This window comes from Sus scrofa, chromosome 7 (assembly GCF_000003025.6).
Source record: "Sus scrofa isolate TJ Tabasco breed Duroc chromosome 7, Sscrofa11.1, whole genome shotgun sequence".
Taxonomy (NCBI): Eukaryota; Metazoa; Chordata; class Mammalia; order Artiodactyla; family Suidae; genus Sus; species Sus scrofa.
Genome location: NC_010449.5, coordinates 36,978,291 through 36,992,186, shown reverse-complemented (window position 1 = coordinate 36,992,186; position 13,896 = coordinate 36,978,291). Strand labels below are relative to the sequence as shown.

The window sequence follows — 13,896 nt, the reverse complement described above, 5'->3', positions numbered from 1 at the left end:
CGTAGGGATGCAAACAGGGCAAAAAGAGAGGCAAGTTGGACTTGGAAAAGCAAAGTCTGGAGGAGAAAGGAGTATGAGGCTGAGAGGAGCAGACAGGAGTCTGCAAATTCTCCATCAGACTGAAGCCTTGAATGACTCCACGGTAACTTCCACCTGTAATACTGCAGCATTGAATGGTAGAGCATTGCCTTGGGAGAGGAGAAAGGAGTAGGTGATGATTTCTGGGCTGTGTGGTTTTCCAGTTCCAGCTAGCATCACAATTAGCAATACATACCGGAGGAGTTCCCATCGTGGCTCAGCCATAATGAACCCAACTAGTGTCCATGAGGATGCGGACACTAGGGAGGCCTCAATCCCTGGCCTCACTCAGTAGGTTAAGGATCCCGTGTTGCCATGAGCTGTGGTACATGTCACAGACGTAGCTTTGATCTGGTGTTGCTGTGGCCTCGGCCTAGGTCAGCAGCTGCAGCTCCAACTAGACCCCTCAACCCCCTAGCCTGGGAACCTTCTTATGCCATGGGCGCAGCCCTAAAAAGCAAAAAAAAAAGAAATACCGGAGTTCCCGTCGTGGCGCAGTGGTTAACGAATCCGACTAGGAACCATGAGGTTGCGGGTTCGGTCCCTGCCCTTGCTCAGTGAGTTAACGATCCAGCGTTGCCGTGAGCTGTGGTGTAGGTTGCAGATGCGGCTCGGATCCCGCGTTGCTGTGGCTCTGGCGTAGGCAGGTGGCTGCAGCTCCGATTGGACCCCTAGCCTGGGAACCTCCATATGCCGCAGGAGCGGCCCAAGAAATAGCTACAAAAAGACAAAAAATAAATAAATAGGAGTTCCCGTTGTGGCGCAGTGGTTAAAGACTCCAACTAGGAACCATGAGGTTGCAGGTTCGATTCCTGGCCTTGCTCAGTGGGTTAACAATCCGGCGTTGCCGTGAGCTGTGGTGTAGGTCACAGACGCTGCTTGGATCCCACGTTGCTGTGGCTCTGGCGTAGGCTGGCAGCTACAGCTCTGATTCAACCCCTGATGGGAACCTCCATATGCCGCGGGAGCGGCCCAAGAAATGGCAAAAAGACAAAAAATAAATAAATAAATAAATAAATATATAATTTTAAAAAAAAAGAAAGAAATACCAGAATAAGTAACATGCTGTAATTCCCTTAAAGTAATTTTAATATTACAGTTAGGTTTTTTTTGGAAAACTATACACTTAGTTTTGGTTGTTATGTGTCTTGTATTAAGCTAGCAAAAATGCATGTGGGAAGCATGCAAGTTTTAACATATAAACCAATCTTTTCATTCTAGGTCACATGTATATCATGCAATTACAAATCCAATACCATTGAACCCTTTTGGGATCTGTCCCTGGAATTCCCTGAGCGCTATCACTGCATTGAAAAGGGGTTTGTCCCTTTGAATCAGACAGAGTGCCTGCTCACTGAGATGCTGGCCAAGTTCACAGAGACAGAGGCCCTGGAAGGGAGAATCTACGCTTGTGACCAGTGTAACAGTGAGTGCTGGGGGCGGGGGGCGGGAGGGGGGTTAACTGGAACATGGGTTTAAGGTGTTTCATTTGCCCTTTTAGTTAAGAGTAACACTGAAATATTGAGTGGTTCTAAAGAATCTTTTAAAGATTTTTTTCTATTTTCCTGAAAATAAGCATATGCACGTTATATATTAAAAAACAAAACAAAACCTAGGAGTTGGGTCTCCTTAGACTCCTGCTGTGACTGACGTTAGTAGGGATCATGAAATGGGGACTCCAAGAATGTGAGTATTTAGCTTCACAGTATACAGGTGTCCTGCTTAAATTCATGCATACAGAGTCTGATGGTTCTTATTTAGTCTCGATTCAGGCAGCATAGCCTGTTTGAGGTTGTGGTATCAGAACAGTGTGCTTTTGTCTTGAATTTGTAGATTTACAGTCAGTCAGAAGTGATGCTAAGGATGGGTACAATGAGACCAAGCAACCAAGTCATATGGTGCATTGCTCTGTGGCAGCTTCATAGTTATTTTCTGCATTTGTTTGTTTTTTCACATGCCTGATAGGTTCATGTCTTGGAAGGGGTCTAAGGAAATTTTTTTTTTTTTTTTTTTGTCTTTTTGCCATTTCTTGGGCCACTCTCGCGGCATATGGAGGTTCCCAGGCTAGGAGTCTAATCGGAGCTGTAGCCACCGGCCTACGCCAGAGCCACAGCAACGCGGGATCCAAGCCGCATCTGCAACCTACGCCACAGCTCATGGCAACGCCGGATCCTTAACCCACTGAGCAAGGCCAGGGATCAAACCCGCAACCTCATGGTTCCTAGTCGGATTCGTTAACCACTGCGCCACAACAGGAACTCCTAAGGAAATATTTTTCTATCTCGGCTTTAATTGCAAAGTGGAATTTTTTCGACATGGCTCTATGGGCATCTTTTGCAGCCTCCCCCACCAACCCCCACCCCATATCTTGCCACACTAACAATGTTTTTGCTAACCCAGCATGGCCAGAGGAAATGCAGAGCGAATACTTGGAAGCTGATATCTGGGTTGGTTGGCATATAGACATTTGGAAACTATGATGAATAGATTGTGCAGAGATCAGAAATCAATTTGCATTCATATAGTTTGCACTACAAGTTTTGGGAACAATCCTATGATAGCCCTTTTAATATTTTTGCACATGGTCTTATTTATTTATTTATTTTTATTTTTTGTCTTCTTAGAGCCACACCTGCAACATATGGAGGTTCCCAGGCTAGGGGTCTAATCGGAGCTACAGCTGCTAGCCTACACCACAGCCATAGCAACACCAGATCCGAGCCACGTCTGCGACCTACACCACAGCTCACAGCAATGCTGGATCCCCAACCCACTGGGCAAGGCCTGGAATCGAACCCGTAACCTCATGGTTCCTAGTCAGATTTATTTCCGCTGCCCCACAACGGGAACTCCGCATATGATCTTTTAAAAGACATAGTAAATTGTGGGAAACCTGTTCTCTCTGAAGAATCAGGACAAAATTCAAGTCACACCTGGTATCATTTTGCCATTTTAAAACAAAATTTGAAGTGCTGTTGGTTAACTCTAGACTCATCTGTCCTGTTTGATGTCAAGATATAAAGGTATTGGCAAATTATCTCATTAGAACAGTATCTGTTTGTTTTAAAATAGTGATCCATAAAGCTTTTTTATTATAAGGAACAGAAGAATGTTAACAGCTTTAACTTCATCATTCTCGGACCAGATAGATTAGGCAAAAAATACCTGTATTTATTTTTGCAAGAAAGGACTGTTTTTCTGGTTGCCAGTTGTGCCCATTTAAAGTAATACTCTAGGCAAGCTCAAATAGTAACAGGAAAGGAAAGCTATGGTGAAGGAAAAAGATCACTGACCTTGTGCTTGTGAAGTTTCAAAATTATCAGTCTTCTACCTCTCAGTGTGGACAGCTTAATCAAATGGAGATAGAACGGATGATCAATCTCAATTGAATCAGTAATTTCTTTCTCTTTGTGAATTTCATTTTAGGGAAACAAAGCCAGATTCTATATTGTCTTCATCTTAGCTCACATACTCCCTCTGCTGAGAGTGGCAGTCACTGCCAGGATTCCCAGGCAGAGCTGCAGTAATTTTCAAAAATCTGCTGGTGAATAGGAATGTAAAATAAAGCCAGGGCCCTCTGAATTCTCTTTCTGCTCATGCCCTCACATATCACGACTGCCAGCCCTAGAAGAAGCTGGAGTCTAGCTGCTGCAATCTATTATGAGAAGCAACAACTCCATATCCTATTGTCACAGAAAGCTCTGTGATGCAGCATCTGGCTGTGATTCACTACCTTTCATGAATGGTGCAGTCAGGACTTTGAATCAAATGCCAGGCTCTTCAGACACTGAGACCATGATATCAACAGCTCAAAGACAATTAGCAGGCACCACAGTGGACCACTAATTTTATATTCCCATCCATTCACCGATTTAATTAATATAACAGAGCAGTCATCAGTAAATGGTTATAGAGGAGGCTTCTGGTGGAAATTAAGAGAACTTTATTGCGCCCACAATTCAGTAGCTTTAGAAGCAAAATTGGAATCTCAAGCACTGGTTCTGCTTTGAGCTGGGTGAACTTGGCCAGCCTGTCAGCCTTGTCCTGTATATCTAGCAGTGTCTTGCTACCAAGAAATGTGTTTCAGAAAATAGGTAGGACAGGGAGTTCCTGTTGTGGCTAAGCGGAGGCAAATCCAACCAGTATCTATGAGCAAGTGAGTTTGATCCCTGGCCTTGCTCAGTGGGTCGGGGATCCAGCATTGCCATGAGCTGTGGTGTAGGTCACAGATGTGGCTTGGATCTAGCATTGCTGTGGCTGTGGCATAGGCTGGCAGCTGTAGCTCCTACTTGATCCCCAGCCTGGGAACTTCCATATGCTGTGGGTGCGGCCCTAAAAAAGCAAAAAAAAAAGAAAGAAAGAAAATAGGATATAAAACCAGCAAAGTTTCTTTTCTTTTTTTTTTTAATATATATATATATTTTTTTATTTTTATAATTTTTTTTTATTTTCCCACTGTACAGCAAGGGGAATCAAGTTATCCTTACATGTGTACATTACAATTACATTTTTCTCCCCACCCTTTGTTCTGTTACAACATGAGTATCTAGACAAAGTTCTCAATGCTACTCAGCAGGATCTCCTTGTAAATCTATTCTAAGTTGTGTCTGATAAACCCAAGCTCCCGATCCCTCCCACTCCCTCCCCCTTAAAGTTTCTTTTCTAAATATTTGTATAGGCCACAAGCAAATCACACGGGGGAAAAAATCTATTTAAATACACTGTCCTCGGGAGTTCCTGTCATGGCACAGCGGAAATGAATCTGACTAGGAACCACGAGGTTGTGGGTTTGATCCCTGGCCTTCCTCAGTGGGTTAAGGATCTGGCATTGTCCTGAGCTGTGGTGCAGGTCACAGACACTACTCAGATCTGGCATTGCTGTGGCTATGGCGTAGGCTGGCGGCTACAGCTCCCATTCAACCCTTAGCGTGGGAACCTCCATATGCCGCAGCTAAGGCCCTAAAAAGACAAAAAGACAAAAAAATAAAAATAAAATGAAATAAAGTAAATTAAAAAATAAGTAAATACACTGTCCTTTAGTAATCCATCTTCTCTTACCTTTTTCCTAAGCCTGAAACATATGCATTATTCCCCATTTCACAGGAAAGGTAACTGGAGTTTAGAGTTTTGAACGACTTGTCTAATAGTGTACAATTAGCTGTGAGCAGGAAATAGAGTTAGACCTACCTGATGAAAACAAAAGATTTTTAAAGTGATATTAGATCATAATTTAAATTATAAGCTCTAAATTATATATAGAGGCACAGAACCCTAACATATGCGTCTACTCTATGTGCATGTGACTTTCTGTAATATTGTTAATAAAGCCATACTATCAGGAGTGTACCATCCTCAACCCCTATCAACTTTGGAAGTTGCTGATGCAAAAATTTGAAAGTAGATATTTCAGGATACATTAACTCAAATAATCATGATTTAAAATGAGATGTAATTATTCTTCCCTCTTATATAAAAGAAGTCAAAGGACATTCAGGGGTTGCCATGGTAGCTGCATGGTCACTAGGGACCCAAGTTCTTGGCATCTTTCAACTTTATTATCCAAGTTCAAGGTTTCCATTCTTAAGGTTATCTTATGGGCCAAGAGGAATTCCAGCAGTTGCAAACAGTGGGAAGGACAAAGGATGCACCTTAAAACTGAGTCAGTCTTCACATTGCTGCCCCAAAGAAAACTGAGGTTTAAATACTGAGAATTAAGAATGCATATGGAATGGCAAGTCACCATCTCTGCCATAACTAGGAAAGAATAAGCCTCCTCACAATCTATGTCTTATACCTTCCCCAACCATATAGGCAAACGACGAAAATCCAATCCAAAACCCCTTGTTCTGAGTGAAGCTAGAAAGCAGTTAATGATCTACAGACTACCTCAGGTCCTCCGGCTGCACCTTAAAAGATTCAGGTGAGCTTGCTCTGGGGTGTCCCAGGTGGCTGTGAGCTGTGGGAATAGCTGCTTCCAAGGCTCTGGCAAGGGGAGGTGCTGGGAGAAGCCTGTTCCCTGGAGACCTGCTGCTTTCCATGGAGTGTACGGCCAGGCCTGGGCTTCTGCTCTCATGGCCCTGTTTCATCAGCTAGCCTGCCCTGGGCATCTGTGCTTAAAGATTTTCTAGCCTCACTTGGGCTTATATAGAGTCATTTTCAGAATACAGTATGAGAAAATCTGTGAAAAGAGGGCAGGAGGTAAACTACAAAAAAAGTATTCCCTGAATTTCTTGTTTAGGGCTTTCTAGTTTCAGAGAATATTGTGGAACATTCACAGGAAATACACATGAACATTGGTCACTACTGTGTTATTGTTGGACAAAGCAAATCCAGAAGGTTAAATTTTTTCAGTTCCCTGTTTTACCTCTGTCTACGTATGATCACACATGCCATTTCTTACTAGTAAGAGATTCGTATCCATGTTCTAGGTGGTCTGGCCGTAATCACCGAGAGAAGATTGGGGTCCATGTCGTCTTTGACCAGGTATTAACCATGGAACCTTACTGCTGCAGGGACATGCTCTCCTCTCTTGACAAAGAGACCTTTGCCTATGATCTCTCCGCGGTGGTCATGCATCACGGGAAAGGGTTTGGCTCAGGACACTACACAGCCTATTGCTACAACACAGAGGGAGGTGCGTGCGCTTTACTCTGTGGGGCGGGGGACACGGAAAAGGGTTGGTTTGTCCACATTTCATTCCTTTCTTTTTATTTCACCTATACAGGGATATTTCATACATTAAAATCCAGTGGAAAGAATGATGAAAGATGGATTCAAATTTTGGATATATCACTAAGTAACAATATGAGATTGTTCTAGGAATTGACAGGAACTAACATGTAAAAGCACCGAACACGCTGCCTAGCACCTAACACGCTGCCTAGCACCTAACAGTCAGTTAACACTAGAGGTTATTATTGTTAACACTTCTGCTGCAGACCTCAGTTTCCTTCTTGGTTTTGCAGAAACAGTATGACCTACCCAACGTCATGAAGTTACTGTATGAATCTCACTAGCCTCCGCTCATAGTAAAGCCGAGGACACTGACTGAACACTTACTCTGTCTGTACTACTTCCCTTACCGTGGGAGGTGTAGGGATTCAAGGGCCCTTCCCAAAGAGCTTTCGGTCCCTGTTCCCCAGAGCAGAGCCTTTCAGCTGCTGCGCTGAGGCAGGTGGGCTGCAGGTGTTTTCAGTCCCACAACAGTTCTCTACTTATATGTCCCCTCTCCTCCTCCTTCTCTTCCCATCCCTCAGCCCCGAGTCTCCTATCTTTGTAGAAGGCCCTAGGGGGCAGTGAAAAAGCCTGAATGAAATGAGGACAAAAATTACAGTCAGTTGATACTGTAAAAGTACTGCGGTGGGGTTTGTGGGGTTGAAACCAGTGGTTTCAGGGAAGTCTGTTGGTTCCATTTACTTGTCTCTTCCTATATCACCAACAATCAAAGGCTGGCTCGATTCAGAGCTCCTCTCTCCCTTTCTTCATCTCATTTGCCTGCTGATTGGAAATATAAGCTGGGTAGTCATTTTCTCTTTCTTTCATTTGGTTTCCTAGGTTTTTGGGTCCACTGCAATGACTCAAAGCTGAATGTATGCAGTGTCGAGGAAGTGTGCAAAACTCAAGCCTACATCCTTTTTTACACTCAAAGAACAGTTCAGGGCAATGCAAGATTCTCAGAAACCCAACTCCAAACTCAGGTGCAGTCCAGCAACAACAATGAGGGCAGACCACGGACCTTCCCCTGAATGGGAGGCATGTATCAAGGACTGGCTTGCTTTTAAACTACTGGTGTCTGTACATCCTTCCTCTATAGGAAATAAGGTTTACTGCAGGAACAGATACACTCGGTTTGCCTCACTGGGTCTAGAGCGCAGGTGCCAAGTGACTCATGTCCTATCATAAAATTTGTCGTCACTTTCTTTTAAATGGGTTTAGAAATTCCCTCCTTTGAGAAAACAAATCAAAAGGAGTAACTTCTATGAAGACTCATCAGTTGCTTTTGAATATAGAGGGATCTGGGTGGAGGAAAGAGGGAGTAAACTGGTCTTATCCAGCCTTGTTTTTTTTGTTTTGTTTTGTTTTGTTTTTCCTCTCCTATGTGATTCCCTTGCTCATCAGGACTCCTTGCAGCACCAGAAGCCTCCTGATGTGAGCAGCCCTTGACAGAGCACATCAGGAGGGGCCCTGGGTCAGCAACTTGCTGGATAGGATTGGTTCCAAGGGGGGAGGCAAAATCTAAGGATTTGCTCCTACAAAGAAGTAGTCCTCAAGGGTTGAAAACACAGACTTCCTTTTTTAGGGGGTGGCAGCTGAAGAGTGGAATGAGATGCATGGAACAAATTTCTCCATGCAAAATGAGGTTTTTCCTGTGTCACACCCTCCCTGGCTGCTGCTGTCATTTAACCTTTCCACATCCTCTGAGACTGGCATGGCTGTCCCTTCATTCTAAAGAAGGAGCAGTCCACGTGGGAAGCATGACAACTCTCTGTGGTATGGTGAGGTGAAGGGCACTCTTGCCTCCCCAGTTCTGTAGTAGATCCCTGGTTCAGGTCGAGGGCATGCACATAGTTTGGTTTAAGGTGACTTTAGGTCAGTTCTGGAGCTTTCTCTGAACTCGGTTGGGGGTGCGGAGTGGGGGTAGCTGGTTGTCCAGGATTTATCTAAATGCCAGTTACCTGTGCTTACCTTGGTGCAGCATGCAGCTTTATATCTTGCCCCTGGAGGGCCAGACCATTCCTGTTCACAAGGTGTGGGAGACTTTGCTTTTCTAAGGCTTAGGAGTCTGCCTCCTATGTCCGAACAGTTTATTGCTGATGGCCCTGGCCTGTTTCCTCCCACATCTGCTAATCCCTACTGCTTCTTTACCCCACCTTCACTCAGTCCATCACAGAGAAAAGCAAGAGTGCCCTATCTTCAACTCCAGAGCTAGTGAAATATTTGTCTTTTTAAACTGGGTCAGTTTCTAAGTGGCATGAAAACTGCCCAGATGGAAACCCTCTGTCCCATCAGGCACCACTGAATTTCCTTCTCAATCCTTCGCTTAGATTCTCTAGTAAAAGTGAAAGCAAACCATAACTCTCACTGTGGGAATGCTGCAGCCCGCCTCGGCCCGTCACTCTGAATGCTCATCTTTTGACTGAGTGTGTCATATTCATATTTCAATTCAGGTAGAAGTACACTTTGCCACCTGAAGAGAATACATGTGAAGGGAGCTTGGGGAGGGGTGGGAAGTTGGGAAAAAAGAGGCTGAAGAATGAGGGTCGTAGCTTTAGCAACATTGAGGGACTACATTTCCCAAGCAGATCTGTAGCATTTGCTGTTGACCTCTTTTGAGATGAATTCTCCCATAGGACCTGCCAGACAGCACTGAGACTTGGAGGAAATCAGACAGAAAATGGCTCACCCTGATAAAGAAGGGGAGTAACTATATTTTAAATTAAACTTGCTTTTTCCAACACTGTGAGGTTTCTGTAATATTTAGCTTTTATTTGGAAGCGATAGCGTATGGCATTTTTTATGCTATTTGGTTTGTATTGTCTACTGCAGGCTTCTTTGTACAAGCTTGGCCTGGGCTTACCCTCGTCTGGACACTGTTTTAAAGTGTCGCAGCTGCCCATGCTGCCAGAGGCTCTGATGTGAAGCTGTATTCTCTAGATCTATGTTTTTAAGTCCGCATGATTGGTGACAGCTATTTGTGGCAATAGAAAAGCCCACTGACTCAAAACAAACTGAGAGTAAAAAGAAAAGGAAAATATAAATTGTACCTTGTCTACCATTGAATGCTATTATTTATTATTCTAGAAAAAGGGAACTTAAAGTACTGACAGAGCATCTGCTTCACCCCTCAGACTGTCTGGGGGAGATGCTTAAGAAAAGTACACATTTAATGGAAAATTAAAAGGTCTTAAAATTTAATTTTTAATAATAGTTTTATACCAAATATTAAGGCTTATTAAGCAGATTAAGGACTTTGTAAAAAAAAAAAGTGCTTAACTTAGCTGAGCACCCATTGTATCAAATTAATAAAATCGTTTAAAATGAGTTGGAATAGAAAACAGTATCAGAATCCTCGATGAGCTGCACACACTTGAAGGTGCCCCTGCAGTCACAGACAGACACCTCAGGTACCCAGAGGCAGCAGCACTAGACGCTGTTGAGTAGTATTTATGGAGATTTTTATTAAAGAAAAGAATTTCCTGCTGCATAAGCCAATGGCTGTTGTGAGGGAAATGTCCCTTTGCCTTTAATTTATTTACGTATTGGAAGTAGATGAATTTCTTAGTTGCATCTTACTTTAAGTTGAAACATTCTAAAAAGAAAATAAGAACCAGGTAGAAATTGCCTAGATGCTGCCAAATCAAACCCAAGATCTCCTAACTGAACCTTACCAGCCTGCTACTCTCCCAGACAAGAGTCCCATTCTAGGAACCCTTTGTAGATGGCTGGTGTGTTTACTTTCTGCTGTAGCCAGCCAAGATGAATGCACCCTGGCCCTCAAAAAGGATTTTACCTCAATCTAGCTTGACCCTCATACTTGTGGTTGCCTCTGAGATGAGCATCCATGCTAGTGTAAAAAAAAAAAGTTAGAATGCCCTCGACGGCCACAAACTGAAGTTCTTATTAAATGGTGGGCAGACCTCAGTCCCTCTCAGGCTGATGGGGGCAGTGCCACACTATAAAGAATTTCCAGACATCTCTTAAAATGTCACGAATAAAATCGGAAACTATAGAAGTGTTAATGTGTCCTATGGACTCAATAGCAGAGTTTATTTTTGTTTTTAATGGCAAGGCTTCTAGAGTCAATGATTGTATGAGTTCCTCACTCTGGCTATGCTTATAGTTCCACCAAGCGCAAGAACGAATGAGATGGGTTGGCCGGCAGTGAGGCATGGCCCTGGCCAGCCCCAGCATAAACCCGAGAGAGGCTGACAGTAGTGCAGAATGAAAACTTGGTTGGGTGTTTGGGGTGGGATGGGGTGGGCAGGGAGGGAGAAATGGAATTTGTTTTACTTACTGATAAAGCTTTGTGAACTAATTTTATACAATTCATAAATTTTGGTGCCTTGTACCCAATTATGGTTTGCATGGGATTGAAAAGCTTAAGGGAAAGGATTCCTTATCATTTCAAGTGGCAAATGGGTCTGTATAGTGTAAAGGACACTTGGTATCAGAGTTTTGAAAAACGTTTCATATCTTGTGTGTGAAAGCAAATTGTTCTTACCAGCAAGTTTGGAAATTTTACTGTAATGTCCAAAACCTCTGTATTTTATTATTCATCAAATGTCTTCTTTTCAAGGCAGATTGTGTACCCCATTCTTTTCCACCACCCCTTTTATGTTCCAAACATTAACTCAGGCCTTTTAGAATCAGGCTGGGAGGGCTGCCCCTTCCTAAACATATACTGGATCCCTCTCTGGGGTTCTATCTTATGAGTAGAGGGGTCACTTTTCCAGCTGGTTGGGAGAGCACAAGTGTTCAGAAAAGGGTCTTTTAGTTTTTCTAATGCTGGGCAACTTATGGTAGAAGTCAAACAAAAAAGGTTCCTCCTGAAGTGGTACCTTCATTAGTTCTGAAGTTCTTTTGCACAAAATTTCAGGAAGCCATCTAGAACACAATCCCCTCTATGTGAACATTTAGACTGTAAGGCAAGCCTGTGCACTGTATAACACGCAAAAAAGGCTCAAAGAACCTGCCCAGCACACCTGCAGGGCTGTTCACACAGCATGTTCCTTTTACCTTTAGGTTTCCACTGAGCTTGTGGGACTTCACCACTTTAAAAAGCTCACCACTTGAAGCACATTTGATAATTGGGTCCCTCAGCCTAATTAGGTGAGGAGGATGTATCTTTGGAATAAAAGCTCCCATGGCCACTTAAGTTTTTTTTACCTGGTAAGTATGCATCTCCCCAGTGGTTCAGATTCTTTTTTAAGTTAGCACTAAAGCTGAAAGCACCTTTTAAACGTGACTCTGAGTTTAGTTTATAATTTCCACGTTTAAATTAACCATTGTCTTGGTCTAGGGCTTTGATTTAACCACTGCGTACTTGTTCAGCCCACACATTGCTCTCAATACACCATAGCTACTAGAGCACTGAGATGAACGGTCATTTTTACGGACTCTTTCAATATTTCCTTCCGCTGGTATGTTCCCATTTCAAATCTGACTGGTAGTGTGAGAGAATTTCATAATGTGTTACCTAGCCTGGGCTAAACTTCATATGACAGGATGTAAAACTGACTTCCCTTGAGGAGAAATGTTATGTGTTGAAATGTGAAAGCCAGTACTTTCATTTATAAAATCGATTGTTCATCAAAATTTTGGGAAATAGTAGATTTGATAGTTTTATCTGCTAAATTCTCATCACGTTCAGGAATTAAGCCAGTTTTAATGAAACTTTACCTTACCAGCTTTATGGCTTTATAAACCAACCAATAGTTATTTGAAGCTAAAACATTAAATTTTGAGTGAAATTTGAATTAGGCTTTTAGAAACTGCCATGACTTTAATTTTGGCCAGATCTCCATTTTTAGCTTTGAAAATATTTATCAAATAGAACTATTCCTGATGATGAGCAAATCAGGTAGCAGACTTCAAGGATGTAAGTTTTATTCCTATAAAGAACAGGAGGTGCTGGTATTTCTAGGCTCAGCTGTGGTCTGATGCAGGCTGAAGAGGCTTAGTGTCTATGTTATGGCTTAAGAGTAGCCTTCCTGGTCACCATTTGGCAGGTGATGGCCTCAAACGTAAGCTTTGCTTCATTTATGTTACCTTTCCTCATCTCAACAATCCAGTAGGATCTAAACCTGTCAAAGCATCTGTGGTCCCCACATAGACTCTTAAAACAATCCTGCCTTCGTGTTAAGCCAGCCACTGGCCTAAATTCACATAAGCTCAAACACCTTCCTCCTAACAGATGGGACCTGATTAGTGCTAAGAGAATGGTGCTTTTTTTTTAACACGTAAAAATAATTGAATGCTCTAACAGCTTTCTTAACCAGATTTATGCCGGCAGGGTCAAAAAGGACTATTTTATCCTAACTACCTTTAACAAACAGATTGCTAGAGAAAACATCTGTCAACTGTAACAATAAGGCCTCTGTGGTGCATTTATACTGACCTTCCTTTCCAATTCATGTCCTTTAATCCCACACCAGTTCCATAGGAGACTTGGCACAGAAAGGCAGTGTGTATTTTTTAAATACCTAGTAGAGCAAATCAACTAGAAGAAATTGCCAAGGGGAGCCTATCTCAATGTCCACACTCTTCTAAGCCTACATGATTCTTTCCATGCCAGCTCCGTACATATACCATTTCCAAAGAAGCCCAAACTACTGGACAGTGGCACTACCACTGTAGGGTCAAAAAACATCTATTTCCTTGTGAAAGAAGCAGCTTCCTCAAGCAGTGTCACTTCAGTGTCCACTGCCCAGGCTTACTCACACTTTGCCTCCACCTGCACATCACTGCCCTCATACCCCACTGTATTACAGCCACAATGCCTCCCTGGTGCCTGGAGAACCCACCTGGTGCACTAAAATGCTATGCAACACCAAAATGGCTTCTTCCCTTAGCACTGCTCAAAAATGGAAATTCCTCAATGATAAGCTTCATCCTATGTTAACATCAGTGTATGGTGGCTACAGTTTGTTTCTTTTTTTCTTTTAATATGAAGCAAACCACCTCTGTTACAATTCATGTTTGGGACTTGTTCCTGTCTCAGTGTGAAATAGAAATCATGTTTTTATGATTTTTGTAAATCTTGACTTTTTACACCTTGTTTTTGTAAGCCGAAGTTTCTTATTAAAAGAATAAAATGGC

General features: G+C 42.8%; 1 protein-coding gene across 7 annotated transcripts in view; it reads left to right on the top strand.

Annotated features, from left to right (window-relative positions):
- Positions 1 to 13,896, top strand: part of USP49 (ubiquitin specific peptidase 49) — a 75,737-nt gene extending 61,841 nt beyond the window's left edge. For 6 of the 7 annotated variants that reach the window (XM_021098677.1, XM_021098680.1, XM_021098681.1 and 3 more), the window contains 4 exons: positions 1,300 to 1,504; positions 5,890 to 5,998; positions 6,507 to 6,712; positions 7,633 to 13,896. In XM_021098677.1, the coding sequence (XP_020954336.1) occupies positions 1,300 to 1,504; positions 5,890 to 5,998; positions 6,507 to 6,712; positions 7,633 to 7,823 (711 nt within the window). In that variant the 3' untranslated portion in view covers positions 7,824 to 13,896. The remainder of the gene's footprint in view (positions 1 to 1,299; positions 1,505 to 5,889; positions 5,999 to 6,506; positions 6,713 to 7,632) is intronic. The other variant, XM_021098683.1, reaches the window with a different exon arrangement.